The sequence below is a fragment of the Hyperolius riggenbachi genome, chromosome 3 (genome assembly GCF_040937935.1).
Source record: "Hyperolius riggenbachi isolate aHypRig1 chromosome 3, aHypRig1.pri, whole genome shotgun sequence".
Lineage (NCBI taxonomy): Eukaryota > Metazoa > Chordata > Amphibia > Anura > Hyperoliidae > Hyperolius > Hyperolius riggenbachi.
In genome coordinates, this window is record NC_090648.1 from 483,569,266 (window position 1) to 483,581,770 (window position 12,505).

The window sequence follows — 12,505 nt, forward strand, 5'->3', positions numbered from 1 at the left end:
TCTTGCTCGACTTTGGGGATCATGGAGATGTGGGCTGTTAGCATAGAAGGAGGGGGGGATTTTCCCTCTCGCAGTTCATTATAGCAGGAAGTTAGGGTGGGAGCCAGTAAAGGGGCTAATTTTTTATAATATTGGGCAGAGAAGCCATCAGGGCCTGGGGTCTTATTGATCTTAAGAGTCTTAATGGCGGATAAAACTTCGGGGACGGTGATGGGGGCACTAAGGGTAGTGGTGGTGGACTGATCGAGTTTAGGGAGATTTACTTGATCTAGAAAGTTGGCGATCGTTGCGTCAGAAGTGGCAGGGGTATTAGTATATAAGTCAGAGAGGAATTTAGCAAATAAGTCTACTATTTTCCGAGGGTTAGCGGTTATTTGACCGGAGTTGTCATACACTCTTAGCATGGTAGGGTGTAGGGGTTTATTTTTAAGGCGTCGGGCTAAGGGGGCTAAGGGTTTGTTGGCATTATAATAGTAGTGATGTTTTCTCCAACGTAGTTGGCGTTCAACGTTATCAGTAAGGAGTAGGTCTAGTTCGGTGCGAATTTTGTCTTTAATGAGCCTGTTAATACGAGAGGGGCGTTGCTTCCAGGTGCTCTCAGCGTCTTCCAGTTTAGAAGTCAGGTCAGCAATTTTCTGGTTGCGTTGGCGCTTAAGTAAGCTAGCCATTCCGATTAAAGTGCCCCTAATGGTGGCTTTATGGGCCTCCCATAAGGTCAAAGAGGAAGATACCGAGCCAGTATTGTCGGTAAAAAATTCCTCGATCCTCTCCTTAAGTTGGTTGGTTAGCTCTTCCTTAGAAAGCATGGAGTCATTGAGGCGCCAGTGGAATTCTCTGGTGATTGGGAGTGAGAATGAGCAGCAGATTGAGATTGGTGAGTGGTCAGACCATGGGGTGGTGTGTATTTTGGCAGCTGGAGCTAAATGTAAGTATTTCTGCTGGACAAATATGTGGTCTATGCGACTGAAGCTGTCGTGGGCATTGGAGTAAAAGGTAAAGTCCTTGGTGGTGGGATAGAGTTCCCTCCAGACATCTACATAGCCATATCTATCAAGCAATGACTTGATTTTGGAGCCATGCAAGTCTACTGTTTCAGAAGTAGTAGCAGAGGGAGCATTCCTCTGTCTGTCCATCTTAGGATTAAGGGTAACGTTAGTGTCACCGGCTATACCGTAATTATTTGTCCAGAGCCATGTGATGTAAGGACTTGGAGGAAGTGAGAGTAAAAATTAGATTGGTGGGCGTTGGGGGCGTAGTAGGAGGCGAAAGTAATGTCTCTATCATAAAGTGAGCCCGTTAATATAAGGTATCTACCTGTTGGGTCCGCAATTTGTTTTGTGCAAATAAACGGGAAGTTTTTCCGGAAGGCAATAATAACGCCTCTGACCTTGGTGCGGGCACAGGCGAAATACGCTGAGGGGAAATGTCTACTCAAGTACCTAGGGCTGGAGGATTGGTCTAGTCTAGTTTCCTGTAAACAGACCACATCTGCTTGACAGGCTTTGTAGTAAGTGAAAGCTTTAGAGCGTTTATGAGGGGATCCAAAGCCCTGGACATTGTGTGAAAAAAATTTAAATGCGTGGGAGTTCATGGAGGGTTAAGATGATGGAGAACCTGAAAATGTAGGACTGCGGGCCGGGAGACCAAAAGAGAGGAGGAGAAGGACAAAGAGTAAAGAGAGAGTGAAAAGAGACAAGAAGAGGAGTGGAGGTCAATCCAGAGGAAAGAGGGCTCAGGAAGGACCTGGGGGAAATGACCAACAGTGTACCTGGAGGTCAAGGAGGTCTGAGAGTTTGACCAGACGTAGGCCAATATCAGAACAAGCTCAATGAGAGCGGGGTTCCAGGTGAAGGGGAACCTAAAAGAGAACATTGGGGAAACGTGTGTTGACCGACTGCCCTGCTGGCTCAACAAAAGTATCGGACTGGTAGTAGACGCCCAGTGACTATAGTAAAGGGGGGGGGGGGGGGGGAAAGGGGGGAAACTTTCTGTTAGCCAGCAGAAGAGTGGGTGCAGCTAAAAACTATAAATGATTGACCTTAACGGTCAGGTACATAAGCGGTGTATCATAATGACATTGCATAACGCAAGGTCGAAAATTTAAGGGCTTGATCACCTACTGGTTGTCGGCAGAAGGTTGGTAGATTATGTTACTTTGGTGGAGCGTAAAAAAGGTAGGCAAAAATTGTCAAAATTGGGGAGTGCAACCAGTAGCTGAGCAAGTGGTATACCTTATAAAGAGCTTATATACAAGAAAACAAAGACATGTTGTATACAGTCATCCATGTATGGGAACAGGAAGGGTAGGGGGGGGGGGGAGGGGAGGGGGGGAGAGAACGCAGAGTTATTACAATCATCTTATATTAATATTGGTGAGCTTAGCAGTAATAGCAATGTATACCTGAGATGTTGAGGGGCAATTGCTGGGACCTATTTCATTAGTAATAATAAGCATCCATACTATAAAAAATAAAGGACCACCTGGGCCCCGGAAGCCAAAATCCAGGAACACACGGTATCTTGAAAAGCAAGTACGTGTATGCATATTGTCTGTGTGATCTTATCAAAATTGATGCAATGGTGCCCTCTAGGGGAAAGCATAAAGTGTTGTACTAAGTGAGGGAGAATTTAAGAGGGGCAATGAGAAGGGCCTATGTGGAAAGTACAATACTCACTGTTCTGATAGAGATGTTAGGTAAGAGAGGGGCCCTGAACTGATGGGCTGCCGGGGTACAGATAGTCCGCTTGGTAGTATAGAACAGGCATTTCAGCTTAATCGAAGTCCTAGTGTGTAGGGGGATACCAATGGGGGGAGGTGGTAGGGTAGGGAGGGAAAGGGGGGTGCTCAGTGACGGAAGGCCACGCACGGTGGTCTAAAGGTATGGGCAGAGAGAGGATGGGTATGGGGGGAGGAAGAGGAGGGAATTACATCTTACACGGAGCTAGGGTGACTGTAATATAATGATAAACCACCTAAACGTAATTTATAGAAAGCAATAAAAAACAGTTATAAAACAGTTATAAAAAAAAAAAAAAAAAAAAAAAACAACAAGTACTGGCCAAATGAGCCTGGCAATAAAGAAGTGCGTTGTCTCTGAGGTCCATAGTGTAGTGGAAGGAGCGCTCGATAAGATAGCCATGGCTGAGCCAGAGTCACAGAGCGCGGGAGGGTGGCAGTTAATGTAAACAAGGCCATTTGTGGCGGTTAGAGGAAAAGAGCGCCAAAAATTCAAATGTTCAATTTCAGGGCAGAACATGTATAAGTAAAGGCATATGGGGCTCAAAGTCGTTAAACAATGGTGAGCTAAGAATGCTTATTAGTCTTACCCGACCAGTCGGAGGCTTCGAACAAAGAGTCTTCTGACTATTCAGGTGGTCTAAGCCCCAACAGGGGGATGAAAGCAAAAGCTGCCGGCCGTGAGCAAAAGGGCCAAGGCAGGGCCATGTAGAGCTGGAGGACTGTTGAAACCTGTGCCGGGTGGTGAGGACGGAGGGATCTGCTCCGAGGTCGGTGATGGTGAGAGGCAGGAATCATGGCGGGGTCTTGTCTCGGGTGCCTGAGCCCGGGCTCGGAGATTTACGGTTGGAAGGTGTTTGGCGTCCAGCCCCCCGCAGGGATGAGGATCTCCTCGAAGTTGTCTTAGAAGGTGGTTTGCTGGTATTGTTGTTGGCAGGCGAGAGAAGGTGTAGTTGTTCGAATAGCCCCTGAGCTTCTTCGGGAGATGACACTGCGTATGTCTTTCCGGACATAGGAAATATAAGTTTAAAAGGGAACCCCCACTTGTATTTGATGTCTTTGGCGCGTAGGGCCGCAGTGTAAATTTTCATATCCCTCCGCTTTTGGATGGTCACTGGGGCGAGGTCAGCGAAAATTTGGTATGGGTGATCTTGAAAAGAGAGTGGTTCCTTCTCCCGGGCAGCCTGTAGGATGGTCTCTTTTGTGCGGTAGTAGGTGAACCGGATGACTATATCGCGGGGGGATCCATCCGGGCGCCTGGGACCCAGGGCCCGGTGGATCCTATCGAATTCAAGGCGATCCACGGGTATCTGTGGGGTCAGCTCCTGGAACAGGGCGGTAGCGGTTGGAGTGAGGTCCAAGATGGATTCTGGTAGGCCCCGGAGTCTCAGGTTACCTCGCCGGGAGCGGTTCTCCGAGTCCTCGAGACGGAGTTTAGCTTCCGCCAACTCTGTTCTGACCTCCGAAAGTTCCTTCTCATGGGCATTCATTATTGTGGCGTTTTTGTCGACCTTGTCCTCGAGGTCGCAGGTGCGGGAGGAGAGGTCTCGTATCTCCTTCCTCAGCTGGCTGGTGAGCTTGTTGACCGCCGTGTCTAGCTCCTTATGCAGGAGGGTCTTGAAGCGATCGAGCATTAGGGAGTCTTTCGGGGTCCAGTCTAGTGTAGGGTCCGAGGAGTGGTGGTCGGATTTCCTGGAGCGAGTGTGTGGGCGTGAGGCCACTGTCGCATCGGAGCGGGACGAGGCAGAGGACGCCATGCTGGATAGGCCGCGGCGACGTCTGGAGGAGGAAACGTGTGTGGTAGGCGAACCTTCCCTGCTGGTGTGCGAGCTTCGGCCCATCGAGTCGTCAGTGTCCCAGGGGGTTGAGGCAGTAAAAATAAGGCTGAAAGAGTCGTCTGAGCAGCTAGATAGGGGTAGCAAGAGCAGTCGGTCACGCTGAGCGAAGCTAAGAAGCAGCCATCTTCCTAGCGCGCTAGCCACGCCCCCCCAGAAAAATAACGTTTTAAAAGCGGCGCCCGGACACTTTTAATGTTTTATAACTGCTTCTCATGATTACACATTATTTAATGATTTATAATTTTTTAAACATTATTTTTAAACGAAAAACAGTACAATATTTTTTTAAAACATTATTTTTAAACGAAAAACAGTACAATATTTTTTTTTAAACGCTATTAATGCTTATCACAGGGGGGGGGGGGGGGGGGTCTTAGGGTTAGGCACCACCAGGGGGTTTTAGGGTTAGGCACCACCAGGGGGGTCTTAGGGTTAGGCACCACCAGGGGGTTTTAGGGTTAGGCACCACCAGGGGGGTCTTAGGGTTAGGCACCACCAGGGGGGTCTTAGGGTTAGGCACCACCAGGGGGGTTTTAGGGTTAGGCACCTCCACGGGGGTCTAGGGGTTAGGGGTAGGTACAGGGAGGGTTCTGTGTGAGAGTAGGGTTAGGTATAGCTTTAGTAACATTCTTATTAATGTTTTATAAAACGTTATTATAAATTTCACTTTTTAAACAGGGAAGATTAACGTTTTTACAATTGCCGATTTCATACACATTATTTAATGATTTATAACTTTATAAAACATTATTTTTAAACGAAATATAGCACAATTTTTTTTTAAACATTATTCATGCTTATCGTTTAAAACCCTGCGCCCTTTTTTCCCGGCACCCTTTTTTAACGTATGCGTTTCCAACTGCCAAAAAAGCAAGCAGCAGTTACTTCCAGTGACATCACCTGCCAGCAGTAAAAATGTCACCACCATGTGATAAATGTCAGAATGTAAATCAGGGAAAGGAAAGCTTTTACAATGGGAAAACACTGACTAAATCATTCATACATAATTATTGTAAAAATGAAGCACTTTTTTTATTACATTATTTTCACTGGAGTTCCTCTTTAAAGTGATCCTTAAGTCAAGTAAAAAAAATGAGATTTACTCACCTGGGGCTTCCCTCAGCCCCTGCAGCCGATCGGTGCCTCCTGGCCGCAATTGCAGCATAGGGGGCGATATACAGGCTGGGAACGCGAAGAATCACTCGCCTTCCCATGCCTGTCGGCCGGTGACGGCCAAACCGGAAGTGTTCGCCGGCGGGTCCTGGAGCGTCAGAGCGGGGCTGTGAGGGCACCGATCGGCTGCAGGGGGCTGAGGGAAGCCCCAGGTGAGTAAATCTCATTTTTTTTACTTGACTTAAGGATCACTTTAAAGTCTTGCTAATTTATTTTTTTTATAATGTTGATTACTAGGAATAAAATAACGATCCAGATTTTTGTGTTAACATGCAGGAGACATTTATGGGAACGGGACACCACCATTTAATACAACGCATATCTGGCAACCAAGGATGAGAGAGGTAAGCAGTTTAGGACATGTCCTGCATCTTTAGTCAAACGAACAGAATAAAAACGATGACTGGGTAATATCACCACAAGGGTAAGGAGACTCAAATGTGTACTACAAGTGCACTTTTCTTTAAAAAAGTTAAGTAGGATTTTTCATTCTCCTTAAGGGGGGTTGTAATAACATCCAAAAATAAAAAATTGCCAAAGCATAGTTAGTGCCCCCAAAAGTATATGTAATCTCCCCTTTTTTTCTATAATTAATCTATATATGTTACCCAATGTCTTTTTACCTGCCTGGATGCCTTCTGCTTAACTACAGGAACTGTGCAGTGCCAGCAGGATTGTGGAAAGAGTACTTTCTTAGCTACTGTAACAAGCCTAGCTTATCTCAGCATGCAATTAACAGAAAGCTTCCTATTTCGGATAGGATAGGGACACTATGACCAGAAGGTAGCTGAATCCCCAACAACCCTCTTCAGCTGGGATGTCCTTTAAAAGTCCCCCCCCTCCCCCACAGACGGCAAACCCTAACCGTCCCCCTGCTGCAAACCCGATACACGTACCACAGGAAGGGGCTCTGACCTTCTTCATCTTCCAGAGCCAAGCTGATGCTGAAGGGGCCACCGCTGGAGACATGCACTGCCGGGTAGTATGTGGAGCACGCCTGCTCCTTACTTTCCCCAAACTTCAAAAGTGACGACATAACAGGCATAAACTGGGTGGGAAACAGGGGGTGGAGCATCATGCACAGCAGGGATGGGCCGAGGAAGAGGCGAGAGAGGCTCCAGCCTCAGGGCGCAGTGTAGGAGGGGGCCGAGGAAGAGGTGAGAGAGGTTCCAGCCTCAGGGCGCAGTGTAGGAGGGGGCCGAGCAAGAGGTGAGAGAGGTTCCAGCCTCAGGGCGCAGTGTAGGAGGGGTCGCAGGAGGGGAGTATAGGAGGGGGCACACAACTCACTCAGCTATCATTCTCCTATTGTGTGTGAAGCAGAGAGAAATACGGAAAGGGGATACATGACTGTGACTGCAAGCCAGATAACTAGAGATTAAGGTGTTGGGGGGGGAGGGGGGGTCCTGGGGCACCTCTTAGTCTAATAGCAATCAGTGAGTGACAGCTGGGGTGGTAGGGAAGGAGGGGCGCACTTTGGTGTCTCAGCCTTGGGTGCTGGAAGACCTTGTCCCGGCTCTGATGCACATATACCTGCGCTGCACTGTATCCTGGAATACAGAGTGGCTCTGCAATATGCTCTGCTTCCGCTCTTCCCCCCCCAGTCTATGCCCGCCATGTAGTAAAATATACTACAGATATGGCAAAAAAAGTATTATGAAACTTTAGTTGATCCGGAACAACTTATTTTATAAAATATTTTACTTGCTTCATGCTGCAAAGCTTCGATGCTTTCCTTGCATTGAAAGACATCCATGGCTACAATTACTAGGTAATGTCTAATGATGTTGATCCACGGATTTTATCTGATTGCCATCTGGAGTCGGGAAGGAATTTTTCCCTTTTGGGACTAATTGGACCATGCCTTGTAAGGGGTTTTTCGCCTTCTTCTAGATCAACAGGAATATGTGAGGGAGTAGGCTGGTGTTGTACTTTGTTTTCTGGTTGAACTCAATGGACGTTTGTCTTTTTTCAACCCAAGTAACTATGTAACTATTATATAAATGACGTAAGAAGAAAATAACAGTTGATATTATGAAGAAGCCCTGCTTTGAATCCTATCAAACATCTATGGAAAGATTTTTTAATTTTTAAGGTACAAAATGCCAGCATTGGGTTCTAAAAAAAGACAATTGTTTATCTCATTAAAGGACACCCGAAGTGAGAGTGATATAGAGGCTGCCATTGTATTTCCTTTTAAAGAATACTTGTTGCCTGGCTGTCCTGCTGATTTCTTTGGCTGCAGTAGTGGCTGAATCACACACCCGGAACAAGGATGAAGCTAATCCAGTCAGACATCAGTCAGAAATCATCTGATCTGCGTGCGTTTTCAGGGTCTATGACTGAGACAGAGGATCAGCAGGACAGCCATGCAATCTGCATCATTTAAAAGAAAATACCTGTAAATATGGCAGCTTTTGCACCCCCTCACGTGGTGTGCTGTAATATATTTTCACGTCAGGTTTGCTTTAAGCGGACCCAAACTCTAAACTTTCTCTCTGAGCAACAGCATAATAACCTTTAAAGAAAAACATTTCTTTGTTACAGCTGATACAAATCCTGGCATAAATCTGCAGTGTATCTACTTCCTGCTTTCGTGGAAGCAGACATATTGTTACCATCCTGTGTTTACCATTCAGCTGCTCTGTCATGGCAGACAAGATTCCTGAACTGACACAGCTCAGAGATCAAATTACAGCTGTGCTTAGTCACAGATGAGGGGAAATTAAACAGGCTAAACTCTCTAAATACATACAGGTAGCATTTCTCTATGTTTTCCTGCTGTCCTATGCAAGAGTTCAGGTCCACTTTAACCACTTAACGACCGCCCACTGCACATGGGCGGCTGGAAAGTGGACCCCGCAAGGACCACCGCATGTACGAGAGGCGGCGGTCCTTGTAGGGGCATGGGCGGAGTGATCGCGTCATCCATGACGCGATCCTCCGCCGAGGACTGGCTCCGCCCCCTCACGCTGTAACCCGCCGGCCGTTTGGAAGCGCCGGCGGATTACTAGCACCCGGATCGCCACATACAAAGTGTATAATACACTTTGTAATGTATACAAAGTGTATTATACAGGCTGCCTCCTGCCCTGGTGGTCCCAGTGTCCGAGGGACCACCAGGGCAGGCTGCAGCCACCCTAGTCTGCACCCAAGCACACTGATTCCCCCCCCCTGCCCCCTGATCACCCACAGCACCCCTCAGACAACCCCCCCCCGCCCGCCCACCCCCCAGACCACTGTTTGCACCCAATCACCCCCCTAATCACGCATCAATCACTCCCTGTCACTATCTGTCAACGCTATTTTTTTTTTATTCCCTAAACTGCCCCCTGCTCCCTCCTGATCACCCCCACCCCTCAGATTCTCCCCAGACCCCCCCCCCCCCCCCTGTGTACTGTATGCATCTATCCCCCTGATCACCTGTCAATCACCCATCAATCACCCCCTGTCACTGCCACCCATCAATCAGCCCCTAACCTGCCCCTTGCGGGCAATCTGATCACCCACCCACACCAATAGATCGCCCGCAGATCCGACGTCAGATCACCTCCCAAGTGCAGTGTTTACATCTGTTCTCTACCCTAAACACCCACTAATTACCCATCAATCACCCATCAATCACCCCCTATCACCACCTGTCACTGTTACCCATCAGATCAGACCCTAATCTGCCCCTTTCGGGCACCCAATCACCCGCCTACACGCTCAGATTGCCCTCAGACCCCCCTTATCAATTCGCCAGTGCAATATTCACATCTGTTCTTCCCTGTAATAACCCACTGATCACCTGCCAATCACCTGTCAATCACCCATCAATCACCCCCTGTCACTGCCACCCATCAATCACCCCCTGTCACTGCCACCCATCAATCAGCCCCTAACCTGCCCCTTGTGGGCAATCTGATCACCCACCCACACCAATAGATCGCCCGCAGATCCGACCTCAGATCACCTCCCAAGTGCAGTGTTTACATCTGTTCTCTACCCTAAACACCCACTAATTACCCATCAATCACCCCCTATCACCACCTGTCACTGTTACCCATCAGATCAGACCCTAATCTGCCCCTTGCGGGCACCCAATCACCTGCCTACACGCTCAGATTGCCCTCAGACCCCCCCTTATCAATTCGCCAGTGCAATATTTACATCTGTTCTTCCCTGTAATAACCCACTGATCACCTGTCAATCACCTGTCAATCACCCATCAATCACCCCCTGTCACTGCCACCCATCAATCACCCCCTGTCACTGCCACCCATCAATCAGCCCCTAACCTGCCCCTTGCGGGCAATCTGATCACCCACCCACACCAATAGATCGCCCGCAGATCCGACGTAAGATCACCTCCCAAGTGCATTGTTTACATCTGTTCTCTACCCTAAACACCCACTAATTACCCATCAATCACCCCCTGTCACTGCTACCTATCAGATTAGAACCCTATCTGCCCCTAGGGCACTCAATCACCCGCCCACACCCTCAGAACGCCCTCAGACCCCAGCCCTGATCACCTCGCCAGTGCATTGCTTGCATCTATTCCCCCCTCTAATCCCACCTTGAGACACCCATCAATCACCTCCTGTCACCCCCTAGCACACCTACCCATCAGATCAGGCCCTAATTTGCCCCGTGTGGGCTCCTGATCACTTGGCCAAACCCTCAGATCCCCCTCAGACCCCCTTCCGATCACCTCCCCAGTGCATTGATTGCATCTATTTTCCCCTCTAACCACCCGCTGAGACACCCATCAATCACCTCCTGTCACCCCCCTAGCACTCCTATCCATCAGATCAGGCCCAATACAACCTATCATCTAAAAGGCCACCCTGCTTATGACCGGTTCCACAAAATTCGCCCCCTCATAGACCACCTGTCATCAAAATTTGCAGATGCTTATACCCCTGAACATTCATTTTGAGACATTTGGTTTCCAGACTACTCACGGTTTTGGGCCTGTAAAATGCCAGGGCGGTATAGGAACCCCACAAGTGACCCCATTTTAGAAAAAAGACACCCCAAGGTATTCTTTTAGGTGTATGACGAGTTCATGGAAGATTTTATTTTTTGCCAAAAGTTAGCGGAAATTGATTTTTATTGTTTTTTTTTTCACAAAGTGTCATTTTTCACTAACTTGTGACAAAAAATAAAATCTTCTATGAACTCGCCATACACCTAACGGAATACCTTGCGGTGTCTTCTTTCTAAAATGGGGTCACTTGTGGGGTTCCTATACTGCCCTGGCATTTTAGGGGCCCTAAACCGTGAGGAATAGTCTAGAAAACAAATGCCTCAAAATGACCTGTGAATAGGACGTTGGGCCCCTTAGCGCACCTAGGCTGCAAAAAAGTGTCACACATGTGGTACCGCCGTACTCAGGAAAAGTAGTATAATGTGTTTTGGGGTGTATTTTTACACATACCCATGCTGGGTGGGAGAAATCTCTCTGTAAATGGACAATTGTGTGTAAACAAAATCAAACAATTGTCATTTACAGAGATATTTCTCCCATCCAGCATGGGTATGTGTAAAAATACACCCCAAAACACATTATACTACTTCTCCTGAGTACGGCGGTACCACATGTGTGGCACTTTTTTACACCCTAAGTACGCTAAGGGGCCCAAAGTCCAATGAGTACCTTTAGGATTTCACAGGTCATTTTGCGACATTTGGTTTCAAGACTACTCCTCACGGTTTAGGGCCCCTAAAATGCCAGGGCAGTATAGGAACCCCACAAATGACCCCATTCTAGAAAGAAGACACCCAAAGGTATTCCGTTAGGAGTATGGTGAGTTCATAGAAGATTTTATTTTTTGTCACAAGTTACCGGAAAATGACACTTTGTAAAAAAAACAATTAAAATCAATTTCCGCTAACTTGTGACAAAAAAAATAAAATCTTCTATGAACTCACCATACTCCTAACGGAATACCTTGGGGTGTCTTCTTTCTAAAACGGGGTCATTAGTGGGGTTCCTATACTGCCCTGGCATTTTAGGGGCCCTAAACCGTGAGGAGTAGTCTTGAAACAAAAATGACCTTTACAGGGGTGCTTACAATTTAGCACCCCCAAAATGTCAGGACAGTAAACACACCCCACAAATGACCCCATTTTGGAAAGTAGACACTTCAAGGTATTCAGAGAGGGGCATGGTGGACCCGTGGCAGATTTCATTTTTTTTGTCGCAAGTTAGAAGAAATGGAAATTTTTTTTTTTGTTGTCACAAAGTGTCATTTTCCGCTAACTTGTGACAAAAATAATATCTTCTATAAACTCACTATGCCTCTCAGTGAATACTTTGGGATGTCTTCTTTCCAAAATGGGGTCATTTGGGGGGTATTTATACTATCCTGGAATTTTAGCACCTCATGAAACACGACAGGTGGTCAGAAAAGTCAGAGATGCTGGAAAATGGGAAAATGAACTTTTTGCACCATAGATTGTAATCGCTATAACTTTTACCCAATCCAATAAATATAGGCTGAATGGGATTTTTTTTAATCAAAAACATGTTTGTCCACATTTTTCGTGCTGCATGTATACATAAATTTTACTTTATTTGAAAATGTCAGCACAGAAAGTTAAAAAAAATCATTTTTTTGACAAAATTCATGTCTTTTTTGATGAATATAATAAAAAGTAAAAATTGCAGCAGCAATCAAATAGCACCAAAAGAAAGCTTTATTAGTGACAAGAAAAGGAGCCAAAATTCATTTAGGTGGTAGGTTGTATGAGCGAGCAATAAACCGTGAAA

General features: G+C 46.8%; 1 protein-coding gene across 1 annotated transcript in view; it reads left to right on the top strand.

Moving 5' to 3' along the window:
• SLC23A1 (solute carrier family 23 member 1) overlaps positions 1-12,505 on the top strand; it is a 109,678-nt gene that overhangs the window by 37,474 nt on the left and 59,699 nt on the right. Inside the window, exon 6 of the mRNA XM_068278126.1 lies at positions 6,025-6,092. Coding sequence (XP_068134227.1) covers positions 6,025-6,092 — 68 coding nt within the window. The remainder of the gene's footprint in view (positions 1-6,024; positions 6,093-12,505) is intronic.